We start from the raw sequence: 24,149 nt of genomic DNA, 5'->3' as shown, positions 1-24,149 counted from the left end.
TAGGCCTAATTATCTGCACATTGCTATACTTATGGTTATGTTGGTAGCCACTTTCAGCAGATGGGCCCGTTGATGGGCCTATTCACTCTTTGATGAAAACCCTCAACTACATCAAAACAATATTGATATGACATTAATGAGAAACTTACAGTTTTTCTCGATTGGGTTGGCTAATTTCTTGAAACTGAGATGACATTCCTATAACCATTGGGTCATTTGGCCAAACATTCTTACACTTCAACAGTTCAGATAACTAGCAAAATGTCATATACCTCCCAAAACAGCTCATTCTTGCATCAGCACTAATCCTTCTCCCACAAAAATAGTCAGTACCATAAAAATAGCATAGATCCTTCTCAATTGCTTTGGCTCATTTGCATTCATTTAGTCCTTCTGTCAAAATAAACTGGATGGTTCAGCATAACTACATGGATCCTCATCTCTTGCTCATATCAGTCCAAAAACAATTTACCCGAGTGTCAAAACTAGATTCCTTCCCCACATATATCATCAGTACCCCAAAATACATTATCCCTTTGCCATTGTGTAAGCACTGCAAGTCAAAATGGTTAGATGTTTTGTCTACGTTCAGCTAACAGATTTCGACAATGTATAAGAATGAAAAAGTGAGTGAAACCATTGAGGTTTGACAACACAGACAATTTACCAAGGTACTTTATCAGTAACTTTCTTTACCGTAATTTCACATACAGAAAGTAATGCCCATATATTACAGGTTTCTCATTGGTTTGGCTCATTTCTCAACACAGAGATAACCTTCTCAAAACAACATGGACAAATCCCAAAGCAACTAGCAAATGTTCAAAACAGAATGATGTTTGAAAAACTGTCAAGAAATTAGCCAAATAACAGAGGAAACTGTAGTACTGTATACACGGTTGTAAAATTATTTTCTACAAACTAGTACAGTTACAATATCATCTGGCCTGTTGAACACTGTCATACCTTTACTGTTTAATGCAATTCTTAAAATATTATGTCCTTGACTCTTTTGACAATTGTGTAGACTACTTTGCATATGATAACTTACACAATGAAATCATGCTGATATGTTTTGGAGAGGGCAACCATTACACTGAAATTGTCTAATTTGTTTAGATAAGCAAGATAAAATTATTTGGAAAATTAGATAAATGCATGCTCAATGTGTCAACTGTAGGGTACTTGTACATAGCCATCTGCAGAGATGTACTAAACATTTGAGACATGTACAAAGCATTTGATATTTGATGAAAGCAATGAGAAATGCCATTCTGTTTTGGTTTGGGGATTTGTCCGTGTTTTTTTGAGAATGTCATCTCAGTTTCGAGAAATTAGCCAAACCAATTGAGAAAAACTGTAATTAAGACTTGGACTTAGGTTATAACCAAGGCTCTAAAGGGGGTGAAGCACATCAAATATTACCTGTAAATGTGTTGGCTACAATGGAAAGTCATCATTAGAAAAACTGTCATTTAAAGTATTAAACATTGAAGATTGATTGTATTTAATACAGCAGATAATATGCTTATGTTTTGAGTCTACAGCATACATTTCTAGTTTGTAACATAAATGAAAGCGTCAGCTAAGTGCAATGTAATGTAATGCAATGTCATGTAATGTAACATTTCCTAATACCTTTATATGGACTTGAATTGCTATGAGGTAGCCTTGGATCAAAAACTCTGTCAACTTCAATAAGAAGCTAAATCGACACGGATATTGTTTGCTTCAAAACAAATGAAAAAAAATCCTCATACCCAACGTAAACAAAAAAGAACACACCATTCTAATGATAATAAGTGAATACAAAAATACCAGAATAATTGGAAAACTATCAAGGCGACATTTGTTAATTAGTTTATATGAGTTACATTTTAAAAACTTACAGTTCATACAGCACAGGTTAAATATGTCCATTCATACATTCATACACACATTATAATTATTGCATCTGCAAATTGTGGCAAATGGTTTTCATCCATATTTCTTTCAAGTGCAGTGCAGGTCAACACACGTTTACACGTAGCTATGGTAGCAGGGCTGACAAGTTGTAGAGAGTGAAGGCTGTTGTTCTTCTTCAGATCAGCATCCCAGTCATACTAGAATGGTAATACAATCCAAAGCACAAGATGGCAAAAAGTGGGAAAAAGGCTCTGTAATTCAAAATACAAAAGTTCTTTTCAACTTTCTTCTCACACTTTCTAGAGCAGAGCAGTTCTTTGAGGACGGCGCTGAGGGCACTGTCAGGAGGTCACATGCCTGTGTCTGTGTCCGTCCGTGTGTGTCTCCTGACTCTGAGGTTCACATGATGCAGCCTCTGTCCCGCTGCGCTCAAGCCTTTCTCCCCGGGCCTTCTCTCTCTTCTTCTTTCCTGAGGACGAGGACGACGAACACCCTGACCAGGGCACACTACCTGCTTAAGACAAATGCAGCATAAAAGGTAGCGTGAGAGAGAAGATGAAAGAGTGAAATTGGGACAGACACTAAGTATAGACAGAGAGAGAGAGAGAGAGCGAGAGAGAGAGAGAGAGAGAGAGAGAGCGAGAGAGAGAGAGAGAGAGAGATGACAGACACCATCTGTATTCTCCACAATTCTAATTGAAAAATGTGCCTTTTATGTAAGAGAAAGTTAACCCATTTTCAGTAAACCCAAATGGATGATTGAATGGCCTTTTGTTGTGATCAATTATAATGTGATTGATATATGGAGAATGTGTGAATGTGTGTGTGTGTGTGTGTGTGTGGGGGGGGGGTGCGTGCGTGTGGGTCCATATGTTTGTGTGTGTGTTTGTGTGTGTGCGTCTGTGTGTGTGCCTGCGTGTGTGTCTTGGCTTGGGCTGAGAGGCGGCTTGTTCCACGTACCACTTTTGCCAGACTGCGAGGACGATGACCTGCTTGATTCCGAGTTGGAGTCTTCGCTACTAAAAACAAAACGGCAAAAACAAAGAGGCACTCAAGACACTGCGACACGGCAAAAACATAAGTGTGCATTGTATATGCGCTTACGTATTTTCCCAATGTGAAACCAATCAATTGTTCACAGTCATTACGAAGAGCCTTCACTCACTTGGGGGCGGACGCGTGGGTGGACGGGGCGAGAGAGCAGCCAGGGTTGTCCTCCGCTATTGTGCACCAGTCCTCCTGCTGTCCCCTGAAACATTCACGAATACCGGAGCAGCGCTCTCGTGAAACAAAACAATACATTTGCACCACAACCGTAACTATTCCCATTTTTGTCTTGCAGCCTCATAATAATGCACACAATTCTGCTAGGGGGAACGCTGTCATGGTTGTTGAAAAGACTTTGCTACCATGGTACTATATTGCTATGACAGAGTGTTACAGAGTCTTCAGTACTGTGTAATACATAATGACAGAGTGTTACAGAGTCTTCAGTACTGTGTAATACATAATGACTTGGTCATTACTATTCTGGTGCAGCTAATTCATGACAGGCCCCATGTCTTAAAACATTAAAGTGTCCCCCAGGTCTGCATCTTTCAACAGACAATTATTTCCTAATATGCATAATGCCCCATAAAAGTATTTGACAATGGTATACTTTTGTAATGGTTGGCTACAGGCTTTGATATAGTACACACACTGTTGGGGCTCAGCACTTACTTTTTTCCAGAGGATTTCCTGTTCTTATCGTTACTCTGTGGAAAGAGGAAAAGAGGTTTTAAATCATCACATACATTTTTCCTTTAATTTTTTAGATGTATTACATTCGTTCATCATGTCTAACTGTTAAATCAAGTCTTCAATTTTTCTTTTGTTTCAGACATGTAAAAGTGTGATACTTTAACTGACATGTTTCGACAGTGTAACTTCTATCTTCGTCAGGGGATCCAAACATGTCATCGAAACATGTCAGGTAAAGAATAATACTTTCATTTTTTATTTTTACAAAGGCGGGTCTTACGGGTCTGCTGGCAGAGTGATTGGCGCGTGTCTGGGCCATTGGGGAGCGAGGGATGAGTTGGGGGGAGGGGCACGGGGAGGAGACGCTGAGCTTAGGGGGCAGGGGTGGGGGCATGAGGCTGGCATCCACGGGCTTCCCGGGGGTCTGGTAGTCTTCCGAAATCTTCTGTTGAACAGATAAGATCACACCATGAGGTTCGGACGGCCTCAAAAACTGGGTTTCTATCTCACATTTGCGTTTTATGTTTCATGTGGTAATCTAACACCAATGGATTTTTCTTAAACATGGAAACTGAAATACAGACAACCATAACAGGACTTCCTTCATCAAATTGTATATCTTCACGGACAATATTTTATGTTACATTTTCTAGACACTTTCATCCAACGCCACTTTTAGGTTACAGTCCCGTTAGCAAGGTGGGGATTAATGTCTTGACACATTCATCCTGCTGGTACAGGAGTCAAACATGAGAGCCTAAAATCCTGAGACCATCCCTCTGCCCATTTGGCTGCAGAATGTTACAGTAAGAGATTCCTGGCCTTACCTTGCTTGGTTCTCACCGATGGTGTGTGTGTGTAGCTCTGAAGTCCCCTGGTGGAGCTCAGCTATACACACTACCGTCTGGTAGCGCTGCCATTATTCTCTTCTCGAGTAGAAAATAAATGGAGCATTTATTGCTTAACCCTATACTGCACGCATTATTATCCCATCATGGAAAAAAATCTTGCTGTGGTTTTTGTCACATAAAATGAACTTCTTAAGACATATTTGCAATTTTTTTCAAAAAAAAGTTTTTTGGGGGGGTACTTTTAGGTTTGTTGCCATATGGCAACATTGTGCAGTTACGGAAAGGATCCAGTGTACATTTTTACTCCAAGACCAAACAAGGGTCATACAACATTATGGATTATTTTATAGGAATGTAATTGTTTTTATCTCAGAAAAACATTGAAAGTTTACCCACAAGTTCAAGGGAGTTATTTAACTTTTTTTTTTGCCATTGAAAGAACAAGTGAATACTGTTTATTATATCCCCGAAAAACAGCATTTCAGTGGTATTACGTTGACTAACTACCAATGAATATATTAGGTATTAACACAATATCTGTGCATAGATTTGCACAAAAATGTGTATGGTAACTGTCTAAAATATGTACATGAACTGATTTAATTTAGGAAGCCAACACTTTCAAGATGGCCGACATTCAAGATGGCCGATTTGCGGGCCAGGCATCTTTCAACATAACAGACAGTTTATTTGTCACAACTTTTGAATGGATGCTTGGATTTACACTAAACCTTGTGTGGTAACACTCTATAATGAGTAAATAAGCCATGTAAAATTGTGAGGCCAGTGCTTTCAAGATAGCCAACTTTCAAGATGGCTGACTTTGAAGTTGGCAATCTTTCGAGACGTCCTACCTTTTGTTTACGCCACAGCTTTTCAATGGGTGCTTGGATTTGCAGTAAATCTTGTGTGTTAATAATATAATTGGTTTATGAGCTGTTTGAAATTTGGAGATTATGCTTTTAAAATGGCTGACTTTCAAAATGGTTGACTTTGTACAATAATTTTTGATCGGGTTGACAGATTTGCACAAACGTTGTGTACTAATTAGCCTATTTATAACAGACACATGAAGTCAAAACATTTTGGAGGCTTAAAATGGTCAAGATGACAGTAGCTTCATGCTCTAATCTGGGTTTTGGGGATTTTTGTGGTATACCTTTGGCAGTCTGGGGAGGCTGCATAGGCCTTGTTCACTTTTCTACATGTACTCAGAGTGAAAGCTCATAAAACAGTTATGTACACCTATTATAACATTTTTAATGTTCATTACAGACTGCCATTTACACTAATTATAAATATTATCAGTTATCAATCATTCAATCAATAAATAAATCAATTAATCAATCAATTATAATTGGGTATTTGTATCAATACACTTTCCCTATTGACCGTCTTGTTCCATTACCGCACAATGTTGCCGTATGGCAACATGCCTATTTTTCAACATAAAAAGGAAATAATTTTAGTTGAAAACAAAACAAATGGTGAAAACAGATCATGACTAACTATAGATCATCCCAATATTTTTTTAAATTTTGTAAATATTGCAAAAAGTGTGAAAAATCTTGGCCAATGCCAGAGCAATCTGTCAAGGAGACACACTCATGTACAGTGAGGGAAAGAGCGAGCCTGGGGCAGTGTGTGGTGTCAGGTGATGTCAACAAACCACATCATTGGATAAAACAAGGCCACAGTTTCAATATGAAAACCAATCAGTGTCTATTATTTATATTTAAATACCAGGAAATGCCAAAAGAATGGTATGTTGCCATATGGCAACACCGTGCAGTATAGGGTTAAATATCAATGGCAGCTCGCATTGATGAGTCACAGGACAGATTCTAGACTATACTGACTCTTCAGAGATGAACAGAAATTATTAAGGAGGAATTTGTTGGTGGTGAGTTGCAATAAATGCACCATTTATTTTCTGACTTGAGAAGAGCATGTTAACGGCAGTGCTACTACCAGACGGTACTTGTACTTGTGTACAAACACGCACCGTTGGTGAGAACCAGGCTAGGCCTTACCATCCTCTTGTGCTAATATCCTTCCTACAGAGGGTCTGGACCAGCCGGCTTAAGAAATCATTTCTGATGCGTGGTGGGTGTACCTTGTTGAAGTTTGAAATAAGTAAGTAAGTAAGTAAGTAAGTAAGTAAGTAAGTAAGTATGTCCTTTGTTATCCTACAATGTGGGAATTCAAGTGTGATAATAAAGGGCTTACTTACTTATTTCAAATGTGTGTCTGAATGTACCCAAGTGACGTCCTTGGTCACTGGTAAACTGGATCCATTACAACAACTGGTAGTGTGGATGACGCAAAACTCTTTATTTTAGATACAGTATATAAACACTTGGAGAAGCCTGGGTCCCATGTCCGGCTTTTATTCGCAGATTTTTCTTCTGCTTTTAACAAAATGCAGCCACATATCCTGATTGAGAGATTAGCAAATGATTTCCAGCTATCAAATCAACTATTGCTGCTATTTTAAAACATTTTAACAGATAGAATACAGCGAGTCTTTGTAAAGGGTCAACTATCACAACCCATTTCCTCAAATACGGGCTCGCCGCAAGGCTGTGTTCTCTCTCCTTTACTTTTTATTTTGTACACCGACAGCTGCAGGACTTTCCAACAAGGAAGTCACTTAGTCAAGTTTTCAGATGACACTGCACTGCTATCTTTATTTCAAGGCCCACATTCCAGTCTATCATGGGCTAGCATTGACCTCATTTGTGAAGTGGTGCGCCGATAATTTTTTAGATTTAAATGTAGCCAAGACAAAAGAGCTCATAATTGATTTTAGGAAGGCAAAGGCAGAACCAATAGCAAGTGTCATACATGGGGGGGGATATGGAAATCGTTGACTCCTATAAGTACTTAGGTACAATATTCGACAGTGAGCTCAAGTTCCATGTAAACACTGAGACAATTGTCAATAGGGGACAACAGAGAATTCATTTGAATTCAGAGAGGAAGATTAACTCCTTCAGTGTCTCAAAAAACATTTTACGTAACTTTTATCAGTCTTTTATTGAGAGTCTCTTAACTTTCTCTTTTTTATGCTGGTTCAAGACAAGAACAGTCTCAGCAGTATTGTTAACAAGTCATCAAAGATCATTGGAACACAGCTAAATAGTCTGAGTGCTCTGTTTAACAAACAGGGAGTCCAAAAGGCTAAAAGTATCATTAGTCAGCCTGACCATGTTTTGGGTGGTGAATTTTCATTAATGCCCTCTGGGAGGCGCTATTATTCTGTCAGGACAAAAACAAAGCGTAAAGGGCAGTACACACACGCCGCTACTAGTTACTCGCTCAGCGAATTAAGTCAATAGAATGTCGATGTGTTCCAGTGAGACTCGCAGGCAAGTAGGCGAGTACTGTACAAGCGATGCGATATGGGGGCGGATCCCGAGTTGAAAATATTTTATCTTCGAGCGAGGCGAGTAAGCGAGTAACCAATTGGAATGCAGAGTTTGGTACTTCTCGCCTGTTCATTGGCAGTTAAAGCCGCGGGAACTTTCAGCGAACGTTCCATGAAAGAGTGGCGAGTAGGCGAGTACTCTGGATCTTTCATCCCTACAACCATTAGATTATGAAACAAGATTGTGGGGATAGAGTTCATTACTGACCATTTCATTTACTGAGGGCTGCTCATTACTGACAGGACAGGGTGTTTGAATGTATGTGTTAAAATGTGTATGTCTTTTGTTTTCTTATTTATTAATTGTTTTTCGTTTCCTTTAGGTTTTGTATTTCATTTTCTCATCCTTTTATTTATACTATTTATTCATTGACTGATGGAGACTGGGACCGCAAACTGAATTGCCCTCCTGATGGAACTAACAAAGTTATCTGAATCTGAATCTGAATCAATCTCTAATGTTAGGTCGTGACATAGAAACAATAAATGGTAGGAGGGGTGATCTCCATCAACGTTTGAAATGTGCTCCCCCTGTCTCTCGACCCTCTGTGGTTTGCTGTTTGGCCAGTTGTCTGGTAACAAGAATAACGTCTTCCCAGAATGTAGACGTAATACAATATGGAGGGAAATGGAACTTGACTGTACATTTATTTAGGCAAGGTTCACCCATTATACACTGGATTTCCATTTATTTGATGTCCTATGTGAATATGACACACACCCACATCATGAGCAGAAGCAGGAAACTGAAACACCAGTCGCAGCAGTGGACTTCTCAAAACCTGTCACAAGCTTTCCATTGAGGCCAAGAGAGACAGAAAGGTACATTCACACATGCTCACTTCTCGCTGTATATTGGAAGATACAGCTATTCAGGCAGAATCCATATCCATCTACATGTACTTGTGTGGAATCCCTGTCTATGAGATGCACAAGGTCTGAGGTTTCCAGGAGCATTTGATGGTATGTTGATGTATGTGTGAACAGAGGCATTACAAAGAGGTAGAATTGCACCTATGGGTTAAAGGTGCGCTGTGCAGTAAGTTTTTCAGCTAGAAATGTCTATTTCTGGAAATTCAAAATGGCGGACCATGGAGAAGATCCCCCCTTTTCATATATGAAAAAGCCATTTTCCCAGTCATAATGAATACTTGGAAGTTTGAAGGTCGTGGTAAGTATTCATGAAAAAGGTAACTGGGAATGGGCAGCATGAATTCTGGTAATACAAATATTACACAGTGCACCTTTAATTATACAAAAAATAACCACATTCTAACCAATTCATTGGATTTCTTTTCCACTTTCATTTCCATAGTTCATTTTTGAAATGTGAAGCCCTTCTAACCTTCTTCATGGAGGCCAGCTTCCTCATGACCTGCTCCACATCCTCGTGGTCCTCCTCGTCCCCCTCCTCCGCCTCCGCCTCCGCCTCCGCCTCCTCCCCTGCTCTGCCATTGCCTGGCTCCGGCAGGTACGGCTCGATGAGGATGGACTCGGTGCCTCGGATGTCACAGCGGCAGTACGGACAGGTGTGTCCGTCCGATTTCTGCACAAGGAGATCAGAAACAGGATGAAGCGGAAGGAACCGTGACAATGGAAAATGTGGTGAAAGCAAAATGTACAACGTAAAAAATGTTGTAAAAACACTGACGCAAATTTTGTATGAATATAATGTACGTATGTGACTATGTCCGTGATTTTTTTGTATAGTTATGTAGCATGTTACCGAAACTGAAGTGTTAAGATGCAAGAATATCTTAAGTCCTCAACTGACAGAAGAAAAAAACTCAACAATGACAACTTATATGAAACTACCAGCCTCATTTTTTTCTTTCTTTTTTTTCTTTTCTTCTGTAAAGACACACGGCCTAACTTCTCAGGCAATGTGTGACCTGTTGCAAAATGATGGAAAGTGTACGTATGTGTGCATGCATTGGCCTAGAGCAGGGCTCAAACACACACACGCACGAACGCACACACACACACACACACACACACACACACACACACACACACACACACACACACACACACACACACACACAGCACACACACACACACACACACACACACACACACACACACACACACACACACACACACACACACACACACACACGTCTGAGCTGACACAGGAAGCAGAAAAGCCACAGCTCGGGCCCATGTTGCCACACCGTTCTCCAGATGCTACGCACAACAGTGAGCACAATGCGCTACTGTCACAGCCATTGTCTACTACAAAACAAGGGCAGGACCCCACTGCAAGGACTTCTGGCTAAAAATACCGACCGTGACCGAGAAGCTGAGAGTTTTTTATCGCCGTTCCCTTACTAAAACTGTAGTGTAAGAACTAGCTTTAACCAGAAACTGACAGAAGAAGTCAAAAGAGAAAAAGGAAACTGCATTGTGTGGTTTTAATCAGGTACATCTTCAGTGTTGGACAATGCAAACTCAGACAACAATAGATGTTATGTTCCTGTATATTCAGCTTTTAAATTATGGCCAGATTGGTCATCATTGAAACATTAATTCAATTGCATTTTGACATCACATCCTGGGGAAAAGGCGTACAAGCATCATTCTGATAATCTACTTCAGCCTTGTCCTCACTGCATTTGTGATGTGTGTATTTGACGTGAGTACAGCAAGAAAATCCATGTGATGAAACAATTGCAATAACTAATAAACCATATGTATTGTCATAACCTCAGTGTGCCACACCAATGGTATACCATTGTCACTGATACCAAGCAATCAATGGGCTAGGCTAGCTTGCCCATTTGCAAAGGCATGGTCACAAGAAACAGCCCTTTCACACGGCACCGCAAATTTCCATGACAGGTAGTTCATGAAACCACACAGCTACAGAGACGCATTATGTGATGCTGAGTGTTATGACACTGATACCACTGATACAGATTGTCACGGTATCTGACGCTGATGCAAGTATACCAGAGCTCTATATTTTCAAGCTGATTGCATAGGACAATGAAAGGGACATGAAAAGGATGACAGCAGACCGCAGAGTGTCTGGAACAAGTTGTGGTGAATTGTTCCACTCTCCTGACACAAACGTATGAAATAATAGTGTCAGCCAGCTTGCTGTCTATATGCATCGGTCTTGAAATCTTCAACAAAGATATAAATGCCACGAAATGTCTTGCCATGCACGAGCACCAGAAAAGTTCAAACCAAGAGTCATGCATCTGGTATAGTGACCTGTTAAATTGTGTTAGGTCAGGTATATTATGTTGCAGGAAGTCATCTTCTCTTCTGTACCAGGGTAAAGGATTATAGGTAACTTAATCAAAAGATTTGTTGAAAGGCCTTGATGCTATAGTCTCTAGTGTTTGCACCCTTGCTAGTTCATGGCGGCTGCTATATGACTTTATAGGTTCGATATGTAGAATGGTGGCCAGAGTAGGTATTGGAACTATGCTGCTCGTTGCAACTATGCTGCCTTTTCCCAAATTGGATCTGTTTGTGAATATTTTCAAATAGAGTTCATTACTGACCATTTCATTTACTGAGGGCTGCTCATTACTGACAGGACAGGGTGTGTGAATGTATGTGTTAAAATGTGTATGTCTTTTGTTTTCTTATTTATTTATTGTTTTTCGTTTCCTTTAGGTTTTGTATTTCATTTTCTCATCCTTTTATTTATACTATTTATTCATTGACTGATGGAGACTGGGACCGCAAACTGAATTGCCCTCCTGATGGAACTAACAAAGTTATCTGAATCTGAATCTGAATCAATCTCTAATGTTAGGTCGTGACATAGAAACAATAAATGGTAGGAGGGGTGATCTCCATCAACGTTTGAAATGTGCTCCCCCTGTCTCTCGACCCTCTGTGGTTTGCTGTTTGGCCAGTTGTCTGGTAACAAGAATAACGTCTTCCCAGAATGTAGACGTAATACAATATGGAGGGAAATGGAACTTGACTGTACATTTATTTAGGCAAGGTTCACCCATTATACACTGGATTTCCATTTATTTGATGTCCAATGTGAATATGACACACACCCACATCATGAGCAGAAGCAGGAAACTGAAACACCAGTTGCAGCAGTGGACTTCTCAAAACCTGTCACAAGCTTTCCATTGAGGCCAAGAGAGACAGAAAGGTGCATTCACACATGCTCACTTCTCGCTGTATATTGGAAGATACAGCTATTCAGGCAGAATCCATATCCATCTACATGTACTTGTGTGGAATCCCTGTCTATGAGATGTACAAGGTCTGAGGTTTCCAGGAGCATTTGATGGTATGTTGATGTATGTGTGAACAGAGGCATTACAAAGAGGTAGAATTGCACCTATGGGTTAAAGGTGCGCTGTGCAGTACGTTTTCCAGCTAAAAATGTCTATTTCTGGAAATTCAAAATGGCGGACCATGGAGAAGATCCCCCTTTTCATATATGAAAAAGCCATTTTCCCAGTCATAATGAATACTTGGAAGTTTGAAGGTCGTGGTAAGTATTCATGAAAAAGGTAACTGGGAATGGGCCGCATGAATGGGCTGCATGAATTCTGGTAATAAAAATATTACACAGTGCACCTTTAATTATACAAAAAATAACCACATTCTAACCAATTCATTGGATTTCTTTTCCACTTTCATTTCCATAGTTCATTTTTGAAATGTGAAGCCCTTCTAACCTTCTTCATGGAGGCCAGCTTCCTCATGACCTGCTCCACATCCTCGTGGTCCTCCTCGTCCCCCTCCTCCGCCTCCGCCTCCGCCTCCTCCCCTGCTCTGCCATTGCCTGGCTCCGGCAGGTACGGCTCGATGAGGATGGACTCGGTGCCTCGGATGTCACAGCGGCAGTACGGACAGGTGTGTCCGTCCGATTTCTGCACAAGGAGATCAGAAACAGGATGAAGCGGAAGGAACCGTGACAATGGAAAATGTGGTGAAAGCAAAATGTACAACGTAAAAATGTTGTAAAACACTGACGCAAATTTTGTATGAATATAATGTACGTATGTGACTATGTCCGTGATTTTTTTGTATAGTTATGTAGCATGTTACCGAAACTGAAGTGTTAAGATGCAAGAATATCTTAAGTCCTCAACTGACAGAAGAAAAAAACTCAACAATGACAGCTTATATGAAACTACCAGCCTCATTTTTTTCTTTCTTTTTTTTCTTTTCTTCTGTATAGACACACGGCCTAACTTCTCAGGCAATGTGTGACCTGTTGCAAAATGATGGAAAGTGTACGTATGTGTGCATGCATCGGCCTAGAGCAGGGCTCAAACACACACACGCACGAACGCGCACACACACACACACACACACACACACACACACACACACACACACACACACACACACACACACACACACACACACACACACACACACACACACACACACACACACACACACACACACACACACACACACACACACGTCTGAGCTGACACAGGAAGCAGAAAGCCACAGCTCGGGCCCATGTTGCCACACCGTTCTCCAGATGCTACGCACAACAGTGAGCACAATGCGCTACAGTCACAGCCATTGTCTACTACAACAAGGGGCAGACCCCACTGCAAGGACTTCTGGCTAAAAATACCGACCGTGACCGAGAAGCTGAGAGTTTTTTATCGCCGTTCCCTTACTAAAACTGTAGTGTACAGAACTAGCTTTAACCAGAACTGACAGAAGAAGTCAAAAGAGAAAAGGAAACTGCATTGTGTGGTTTTAATCAGGTACATCTTCAGTGTTGGACAATGCAAACTCAGACAACAATAGATGTTATGTTCCTGTATATTCAGCTTTTAAATTATGGCCAGATTGGTCATCATTGAAACATTAATTCAATTGCATTTTGACATCACATCCTGGGGAAAAGGCGTACAAGCATCATTCTGATAATCTACTTCAGCCTTGTCCTCACTGCATTTGTGATGTGTGTATTTGACGTGAGTACAGCAAGAAAATCCATGTGATGAAACAATTGCAATAACTAATAACCATATGTATTGTCATAACCTCAGTGTGCCACACCAATGGTATACCATTGTCACTGATACCAAGCAATCATAGGCTAGGCTAGCTTGCCCATTTGCAAAGGCATGGTCACAAGAAACAGCCCTTTCACACGGCACCGCAAATTTCCATGACAGGTAGTTCATGAAACCACACAGCTACAGAGACGCATTATGTGATGCTGAGTGTTATGACACTGATACCACTGATACAGATTGTCACGGTATCTGACGCTGATGCAAGTATACCAGAGCTCTATATTTTCAAGCTGATTGCATAGGACAATGAAAGGGACATGAAAAGGATGACAGCAGACCGCAGAGTGTCTGGAACAAGTTGTGGTGAATTGTTCCACTCTCCTGACACAAACGTATGAAATAATAGTGTCAGCCAGCTTGCTGTCTATATGCATCGGTCTTGAAATCTTCAACAAAGATATAAATGCCACGAAATGTCTTGCCATGCACGAGCACCAGAAAAGTTCAAACCAAGAGTCACGCATCTGGTATAGTGACCTGTTAAATTGTGTTAGGTTAGGTATATTAGGTTGCAGGAAGTCATCTTCTCTTCTGTACCAGGGTAAAGGATTATAGGTGACTTAATCAAAAGATTTGTTGAAAGGCCTTGATGCTATAGTCTCTAGTGTTTGCACCCTTGCTGGTTCATGGCGGCTGCTATATGACTTTATAGGTGCAATATGTAGGATGGTGGCCAGAGTAGGTATTGGAACTATGCTGCTTTTCCCAAATTTGATCTGTTTAAGAATATTTTCAAAGTAATAAATTAATATTTACTAGTATGACTAAAGTACAGTAAGTTTTGCAGCTAAAAAGTCCATTTCTGGACATTCAAAATGGCGGACATGGTGAAGATCCACCTTTTCATGTATGAAAATTGCACTTTTCCCAGTCATAATGATTTTGATGGTGGTGGTAAGCATTCATGGAAAAGGTAAAATGTTTGAATGAGCAGTATGAAGTACAGCAGCTGTTTCAGGGTTCTGTCTTCATTAGTGCTCTCTGTGCTCTGTGAGAGCAATGATGAAGGCAGAACCCTGAAACGTGTGTTCTACTCTGCTCTCAGAACATTAAAAAAATTATCGTTGAGCTTGACTTTAGTGTCTTTGTCAGTGTGCAAACCTCCTCTAACCTTTGAACTGTTCTTTTTGGGCCCACACGCCTGCTTATTTCTCTACACATCTTGAGCACAACAATAGCCTTGCTTCCTTAATTCAACAAAGTGGCGATTTAAAATCTTCCAGAGCATTTTTGATCCCAGAATACTCTCTAAAAGGCCATTTCTACTAGCCCTGTTAGAACAGGGCTCCGCACTGCTGGGGCGTGGTTTCGTTTTCTTTTTGCATTTACTCCACCCATACACACCCATCATTACCTCAAACAGGCGCCATTATAGAATCGCGACAGACGTGGTTCTAGGCGTGAGGATCTTAGTTCCACTAGGCTACATGTTGCCTGTGTTAGGATTTACCGGCATGTGCAAACACCTATCCCCACCCACGCACTTTAAAAATCAACATCGCTTTTCTGTTGGCAGTTTTTACAGTAGACTAGACATAGAAAATTGGTCAAGCAATTATCATGTTCTTTACAGTAACTTTTTTTAAAGTAAGTTTTAAAGTAAGTTTTTTTGTGCTGACAGCATTCGGCTATCGACCGATTAAAATAGGCCTATATTATTAGCCTATTATTATTTTAAAATCACGCTATTTCCATGTGGGAAGCTCCACGCCTCCTCCTCGTGAGAAGCCGTTTTTACGGAGAAATACAGAACACGCACCATGCAAAAAAGTCACAGGGCACACTAAAATAGCCTTTTCCTTTTCATTGCACATCTTTTCATAAGAGGAGCGTTACTTTCATTAGATTTCACTAGATGAAGCACGCTGAGAAATTATGATAAACATCCCCAGAAAGAAGCCTACGTTTTCGACGACGGGACTCATGTTGATTTTGCTTCCTGGTTTGCGAATGCACTTTACGGAGGGAATTGGCTCCAAATCGGCTACCTAAAACCTACGCTCTACAGTCCAACCTCAAAATCCAATTGCCTACAATTCACAAGACTATAGTAATGAGTAACTGTTATCGTTTTGATGAGGACTCCTTTGCCTGTGTTACGCTATTTACCATGATGTGCGCCTGGACATGCAGGCAAGAGGAGCGTTACTGTCATTAGATTTCACGGGGCCTTATATGAAGCACGCTGAGAAATTATGATAAACATCCCCAGAAAGTAGCCTATTTTTTCGACGACGGGACTCAATTTTCATTTAATTGCTTACTGGTTTGCGAATGCACTTCAGTCAGGCAGAGGGAAGGTACGGCTAAAATCTACAGTCCAACTTCAATATTCACTATTACTGTAGCTCTATTACTACTAGGCCTATATTCGATATTCAGAAGACGACTTGCCAAGTGAGTAATGAATGTAACTGTTATCGTTTAGATTAGGACTCTTTAGCTTAGATTCACCATGGCGTGAAAGCACGGTGTTGTCGCGGCTACTTGCAGCAGCTGATCATAACTACAGCCCAGTTCTAGTCCCTGTTGTATGGAAATGCGTGCGAGACAGCACCATCGACCCCCTGTCAAATTTCATGAATATTTATGAAGCCTAGTTGTGTTAGAACAGTTGCGCGGAACCTAATGGGCAGTGTTGAATTAACACTGCAATTATGTGTAGACTTCGAGCACATTGAAGAAGCCCAGTGGCTTACAACGGAACTCATAGGGTCGAACTGGTCTTGCAATGATATAGGGCCAATAGACATGCAGTAAGTTACCTGCCAGCCTGATAGGCAGGGTTGGCACAGGAGATGGCCACAGGGCTGGATACGCGTGTCCTTGTCCCTCTCCGTGCAGATCTTACACAGCTGAAATGTGCTGCCGATCTCACAGTACAGCTCATACTGCTCCTGTGAAGGGAAAAAGTAAGAGAAGAATTTAGAGACAAGGTCATGGTGAATGTAGCCTCTCTGTGCAGATGGGGCCACCGAGAAGCCCATTCACTCACTGCTAAAAAGACTCTTTGCAATTGTGGTGACAGTAAGATTATAACATCTGTATACAAAGGGGTTAATGTCCCTGTTATACAGCCAGAAGAGGAAAAATGACATGGAAAAAGCTCACCACAGTCTGATACTTGTTCTAAAAACTTCAGTTTCACAGCTGACATTTCTACATTAAAAAAAGTCGTTTGGCAGGAATAGGAGTCAGTAAACTGATAGTAAGTCAGAACCAAGTCAGACAAACAAGACATGTATGGAACCAGAGGGGAAGGTGTCGCTTGAACTCAAGTTTCAACAGCATTTTCCCCACAACCTCAGGCGTTATCTGTCTCTGTTGCATTTTGACATCTGACCCGCAAGATGGAAAACAGACCTCTGCGTGTGAAAGCTACTGTGGCTGACTCAGAACACGGTAAAATAAAACATTAGAAAGTACAAAATGCACTGAAGGAGTATCCTGTGTGAGAAACGAACTGTCTAAAAATAGAACAGAACAAGTTTGTGGCTCCCGTACCTCTGTGACTTTCACTTTGCCTCTGTGTGCCGGTTCAATCAGGGCGGAAAGGTCAGGGTTCACATCACGCCCGTCTGGGTACAGGTAGCTGCATTTGAAGAAGTTATGAGGAGAGGATCAAATGAGGAGCCCTTTTCCCCAACGGCATGAAAAGCCATTTAAGTGCATGCTTCATAAACATGTTTTAAAATCGATTTAAAAATAGCATCTGGGCAATTGGAATTGGGTTAATCTCAATGGCTATTTCCAAATCATACCAAAATCAAACACCAAAATATAACTGAGAAGCACAATAAAACCCTGTAGCCCCATAATGCTAGCCGTACCACTGTAGCAGCTTGTTAGATACCATCTCTGGCTACAGTCATTGAAAGGTTAATTACCACAGTACTACTCTGCTATGATATAGCAGAGGGCCTTAAGTAATGCACTATGACTCGGTCATTGCCATTCTGCTAACAGCGAATTTATAACACCATGTTTTAATGGGTTAGTTTTTATGCGCTCCCCATGTTGCTCTTTACCACCCGTTGTGGGTGTTGATACTGTAGTATGTGTTCATCTGACTGTTTGTAGTAATCATTCATCATCCACCAATGCGTCCTGAAGAAGCCACGATTACCAAAATATATCACAATGCTATGCTATCACAAAAGCACTCATATGACCAAGCCGTAACAAAATAAAGAGTGCAGAGGAGTTTTTCCACTGCCGTTTGTTTTGACTCACCAGCCCTCTCTGAAGCCCTGCAGGAGTGCCTGGTAGAGTGGGGTGTTCTGGGGGATGGTCTGGACGATGCTGCCGTCGGCGGCCACATGGCCTATGGCCCACTGGCCCATTCGGGTGCAGCTCAGGCGGAAGATGTAGCTGCGGAGAGGAATGGACGGCAAGCCTCAGTGATGTCCGTATGACTGTCTGTCTGTTTCAGTCTGTCTTCCTGTCTGTCTGTGATTGGCTGTCTGTTTGTTTTTGTCTGCCTGTCTGTCTGTTTGTCCGCCTGTCTGTCTTGTCTTGTCTATCTGTCTGTCTGCTAGTCTGTGTTTCGTTCTGTCTACTTATATGTCTCTGCCTGTCACTCTATCTGTGTCTGTCTGTCTGTCTGTCTGTCTGTCTGTCTGTCTTATTGTCTACCTGTCTGTCTCTCTGTGTTTGTCTGTTTGTCTGCCTGTCTGTGTCTATCTCTCTGCCTGCCTGTCTTTCTGTCTTTATGACTGCCTGTCTCTGTTCATCCAACTGTCAGTCTGTGTGACTGTCCGTCTCCATCTCTGTATGTCTGTCTGTCTGTCTGTCTGTCTGTGCCTGTGTGTAAGATTATCTGTATACCAGCATATTCATAGCATACTGATTTATTAAAACATATGTCTGCTGTAGGTGCCAGTCACACCATTACATATTTCTAAAGGTCAAAATAAGTACATGCAGTATCATGTAATGCAAGAGAGCTTTACAAAAAATGACACACGCACGCACGCACGCACGCACGCACGCACGCACGCACGCACGCACGCACGCACGCACGCACACACTCTCTCTCTCTCTCTCTCTCTCTCTCTCTCTCTCTCTCTCTCCTCCATGTCTCTCTCTCTTTTTAAACCATGACCATATGGTGTGAAGCCCATGCATAATTGACCCCATCCCTGTCATTAATCACCTGCCGGGCCGGTAGCGGTAGTGGTCCAGGCGTGCCCTGACCTGGTCGTAGGTCAGGAAGGCCATGTAGCCTGGGTGGGTGACGGCCAGCTGATTCCAGTTGCGCAGCAGCGTGGACCAGGGCTGGAGGCAGCATGCAATGAAAGCAGACCGCAAGTGGAGGAGAAGAGGAAGGGGAGATAGGATGTGCAGCATACTGTAGTTATTATTGAATTGAATTATGTGCAAGTAGTCAAAACAAAAAAGGAGACCGAGAGGGGCACAGAGAGATGGCGAGAGAGAGAGAGAGAGAGAGAGAGAGAGAGAGAGAGAGAGAGAGGGAGAGAGAGAGAGAGAGAGAGAGAGAGAGAGAGAGAGAGAGAGAGAGAGAGAGAGAGAAAGAAAGAAAGATAAAGAGACACAGAGAGAGAGGGCAAACAAGAGAGAGAGACAGAGAAAGAGAGACAGAGAGAGAGAAACAGAAAGAGAGGGAGAGAGACATACAGGCAGACAGACACAGACACAGACAGACAGACAGACAGACAGACAGACAGACAGACAGAGAGAGAGAGAGAGAGAGAGAGAGAGAGAGAGAGAGAGAGAGAGAGAGAGAGAGAGAGAGAGAGGGAGAGAGAGAGAGTCTTTGCGTCTAGTGCATATTACTGTATGTTTCTCATATGCATATTCAAACATCAGTTGGGGTCATGTAAAAACAAAGAAAAAAAAATACGGCAGACAGAGTGGCATTCGGCTGCCCTACCTGAAATAGTCTGGTGAAGATATCAAACTCAAAGACGGACACGTGGTCGTTGCACGTGAGGTCTAGTGTGGACTTCAAAGCCATGGCCTCCATGCCTTCCTCGAAACTGTGCACTCGTCGCAGGTTCTGCTTGAACGTACTCCACTGCACAATGCATCTGAAACAACAACCAGACAATGGCTGATAGTTAATTACAATGGGGGGGGGGGAAGGCCCTAATGTGGCTGATATGGTAGGGCACTCGTCTACTACGCGGCCGACCCGGGTTCGATTCCCGGCCCGGGTCCTTTGCCAGCCCTTCCCCGTCTCTCTCTCCCAACTCGCTTCCTGTCTCTACTTCACTGTCCTGTCTGAGAAAAAACAATAAAGGCTTGTAAAGCCCCCCCAAAAATACTTCACAAAAAACAATTGGGTTAAAAAAAATGTCTGCGCACACTGGTAGATGCTCCCAGACTGTGTGCATTTATTAGCAAAGAGTCACATTAGCAACACTTCATCAGAGAGCCAGCACCTTCTTGGTCCATTACTTGTGCGACATGCACAAATTCTCTCTCTATTTGTCCTGTCTCTCCATCCATCTCTTTTCACCACTCATCTCTCTCTCTCTCTCTCTCTCTCTCTCTCTCTCTCTCTCTCTCTCTCTCTATCTCTCTCTCTCTCTATCCTGAAGTACAATGGGATCACAAATTGCAGTGCATTCCCATTTAGTTATGGCATGGATAGAATGTTGAATACACACACATCTTTTTTCACAGAGAATGCCCTAGTGTAGGTAACACGGTCAAAGGAAAACCACAGACAGGCGTACTCACTAGAGTGGACAAACAAAATAAAAAACCCTGATGTCGTGTTATTTCACAAGACGTAATGTGTTGCCAAAGAATCTTTGTGAATGTGTAATAGTGCAGTAGGCTACTATGGTAAGTCTTTTCATTGACTACCATAAGTTTCCACGGCTTTAAGGTTCCACGGCTTTAACGGCATGCATTCTACAACACATAATGTGAAAATGAAACGCAGAACGCCTTTTGAACTCACTTGTGTCCAAACGCTCTCATCCAGAAGTTCCCCGCCTCTGACTTTGTCAGCCTGTAGGTGTCCCCTTGAAACTTCCCCCCTGGAAACAAGGCGCGCAGCTCGCAGAGCATGTGACTGAGGAGAAGCGAGATCTTTGTGAGGTTCCTCCTAGCGGCGACAAACAATAAAGAAACAAAACAATACATGAGAACTCAAGTGAATGTGTGGCAACAAAGTCATCTCAATGCAGATACCGTACATAGCGTACAGCGGTCAGCCTGTAAGACGTCAGACATTTCACACCTCAAACACACACACGCACAAACGCACACACACATGCACGCAAACACGCACGTACACACACACACACACACACACACACACACACACACACACACACACACACACACACACACACACACACACACACACACACACACACACACACACACACACACACACACACACACACACACGGCATGCACATCACCTATGCGCACACACACGTAAGGCTTGAAGTACTACACCTCTCCGGCCTCAGTGAACAGGAAGACGCTGCACCTCATTTCCTTTCCCTAGTCTTTGTAGCTGTGCCTCTGCACTTTCCACTGACTGACCACCCAGGGCCAGTACACCCGTCTCACTACACACCAGGGCTGGACTGGTGATCTGGCATACAGGGCATTTTCCTGGTGGGCCAACAGTCTTCATGGGCCACGGCTGTCTTTTTTGGGGGGGTGTTGTTGTTTTTCCTCTTAGAGACCAGCCCACCATTTATATGGGGAGTCCCATTGGTTCATCTTTAATATACCTATAGTTGACAGTGGACTGAGCCTATTGTAACATAGAGAAACGAGGGCTGTGTGAGGGGCTGGACTATGCTTAAAATGCCAGGGCCGTTTCTTGATCCCAGCCCAGCTACATGCTAACAGGCTTCTGGAGTCTGGAATCCAACCGAGGTTCACATCCTTTGAGACCATTTCAGATAAGCAATCTGATAAATCTTGACATTTAAAAAAAAAAAAAAGTCCACTACTTGTAATATAGAAGAAGAAAGAAAATCTGCACACTGTTACTGCTCACTGATTTATTTAACACAACGTTTCGACCTCAGGCGGTCTTCGTCAGGTGTATAGGTGTGTCTGGCTGTGAGTGACTTCTTTTACGCACGTTTGTTTGATCCAGCACCTGTTTTACTGGATGTGCGCGCGTCACCTACACTACTTTTTCACTACTTGTAATATAAAATTATGGGACCCATGACCTACATAAATAAAGAATTAAAAAAAATGCAGGTGTGTGTTTGCAACAAATCTCAATAACTGCAATGGTTAATCAACAACTGGACAAGATAAATGTCTGACAAAGATCACCACCTCATAATTTAAACTCTTGGAGACATGAATGTTTCATTTTTCTGTTATCAGAAAGGTATTTACCAATTTGTAATGACTTACTGAAGACTCTGTGTACTGCAATGTTGTAGTAGTGTAGTACTATCATAGTAAAGTATTTTTAAAGGCTAGTAGAGGGTTCCACTGGCAGAGCGGTGCCCATTATGAAGTTACTTTACAACAAAACACTTGATGTGATTCGCTATCTTTTGAACATGTTGATTTAAACCCTTATACGCCCAATATAAATATGTCACCATATCACATACAATTCACAATTCACACACAATTGTCTGGTTTCAGCCTAAATCATTTCTTGTGGTAGAAGTTTGTTTTAGACTTGTACAGTACATGTTTTTTTTGCTTTGCATTCGACTGATGACCACGGTTACGTCTTTGCTAACCACCAACTTCAGTAGCAGGTAAGCAGAGTTTCCATGCCCTGGCCTAGAAAGCTGACTGGCGAAGAGATACAAGTTGTTCGTTTTCAGACAGTGACCCTCAGGCCACAAATGTTCCATTGTGTGTGTGTGTGTGTGTGTGTGTGTGTGTGTGTGTGTGTGTGTGTGTGTGTGTGTGTGTGTGTGTGTGTGTGTGTGTGTGTGTGTGTGTGTGTTTTTAAAGCTGATCTGATGAGGATTTTTTTTTAGCATTTCCTGTCAGCTACCTTATTCTCCTGAAGGTGAGGTAATCCGTCACATTGCTGACAGCGCTGCAAACCTGTTACATTACTACAGCTTTGTTTTACTGCTTTGTTTTAAATAACTTTGGTTACTTTTACATTGCATAACATTTGGTAATAACTTTTTTTTTTACAATCGAGGACATGATCAGAGCATACAACACTTGCAGATACCAAGTGCACAGGAAATATACAGAACAATAAGCACAGATGCCAAATAGGGTTAGTGTTTTTTTGGGGTTATATTTTTTTAAAGTACATCAGCACAAGGTAGAGTAGAGTACACGCACTCATACAACATGCCTTAGAGGTACCCCAGGCCTAGGCCAACTCAGGCATTATTGCAGTATAGTCATCGAAGGGACTGTTTTTTATTCATTGTCGGGGTCACAGGAGGAAAATAGGGGAGGGTACTCAACCGACATTTTTTTATATAAAGGGGAAGATCATTCAAAAATGTTTGGCTCATTTATTTTTTTTTAGAAATCCAAAGTACCTTGTTTGTATATGCTTCAATGTAACATAATCCTAAGAACTCCCCCCCCCTTTCACTACAATTGATCAGACCCCCCCCCCCCCGAAGTTTGTTTTTTGTTGTTTGTCAGTAAATCTAATTAAATGCCCACCGTCTTCGGGAAGTATAGTGTTCATTATCAGAATCCAAAATTCATTTAACAGCAACGTTGGCCAATGAACGTTTGTCATAGGATGTCCATAAGGGGAGGGTCATGCATTTTTTTTTGACAATGACATGGGGAGACTGGTCAAGGTTTTGCAGCTCGCTAGGGGAGGGTCAAGCAAAATTTGACAACCAAAGGGTGAAAATATTCAGAAGACCAACGAAATAAATAACAAACAATACCTAATTGATGGAAATCAGTGGCACCAACATGGAAATTTGCCTAATGACTGAAATTTGTCTCCACCAGGGCTTGACATTGGCACCTGCCAACTGGCCAAACGCTGATAAAACTTGACTGTGGCTGGTAATAATATCAGTGTCACTAGCCAATTTGGCAGGTGGCTTATTCCTTGGTATGACCAGTGGTGGACAAGTAAAAGTAAAAGTACTTTCGTGTAGCACATGATATTACATAGCTGTTACACCGTTTAGGCCTACTCCATTTTACCTACCCATTGAGATAGACTTTGTTATTACTGAAAAACAATAAAAAACCTAACAAGTACCCACCACA

At 41.8% G+C, this 24,149-nt stretch overlaps 1 protein-coding gene across 1 annotated transcript in view; it reads right to left on the bottom strand.

Moving 5' to 3' along the window:
• Nucleotides 1-1,845: 1,845 nt before the first annotated feature.
• The window catches only part of cblc (Cbl proto-oncogene C, E3 ubiquitin protein ligase), a 32,982-nt gene continuing 10,678 nt past the window's right edge, over nucleotides 1,846-24,149 (bottom strand). Inside the window, exons 3-15 of the mRNA XM_063199634.1 lie at nucleotides 20,899-21,045; nucleotides 19,861-20,017; nucleotides 19,123-19,244; nucleotides 18,201-18,338; nucleotides 17,472-17,559; nucleotides 16,733-16,864; nucleotides 12,633-12,788; nucleotides 9,275-9,337; nucleotides 3,929-4,090; nucleotides 3,628-3,662; nucleotides 3,071-3,154; nucleotides 2,866-2,924; nucleotides 1,846-2,419 (exon numbers count right to left, since the gene is read on the bottom strand). Coding sequence (XP_063055704.1) covers nucleotides 2,247-2,419; nucleotides 2,866-2,924; nucleotides 3,071-3,154; nucleotides 3,628-3,662; nucleotides 3,929-4,090; nucleotides 9,275-9,337; nucleotides 12,633-12,788; nucleotides 16,733-16,864; nucleotides 17,472-17,559; nucleotides 18,201-18,338; nucleotides 19,123-19,244; nucleotides 19,861-20,017; nucleotides 20,899-21,045 — 1,516 coding nt within the window. The 3' untranslated portion in view covers nucleotides 1,846-2,246. The remainder of the gene's footprint in view (nucleotides 2,420-2,865; nucleotides 2,925-3,070; nucleotides 3,155-3,627; nucleotides 3,663-3,928; nucleotides 4,091-9,274; nucleotides 9,338-12,632; nucleotides 12,789-16,732; nucleotides 16,865-17,471; nucleotides 17,560-18,200; nucleotides 18,339-19,122; nucleotides 19,245-19,860; nucleotides 20,018-20,898; nucleotides 21,046-24,149) is intronic.

This window comes from Engraulis encrasicolus, chromosome 5 (genome assembly GCF_034702125.1).
Source record: "Engraulis encrasicolus isolate BLACKSEA-1 chromosome 5, IST_EnEncr_1.0, whole genome shotgun sequence".
Lineage (NCBI taxonomy): Eukaryota > Metazoa > Chordata > Actinopteri > Clupeiformes > Engraulidae > Engraulis > Engraulis encrasicolus.
This window is presented reverse-complemented; position numbering and strand designations above follow the sequence as displayed.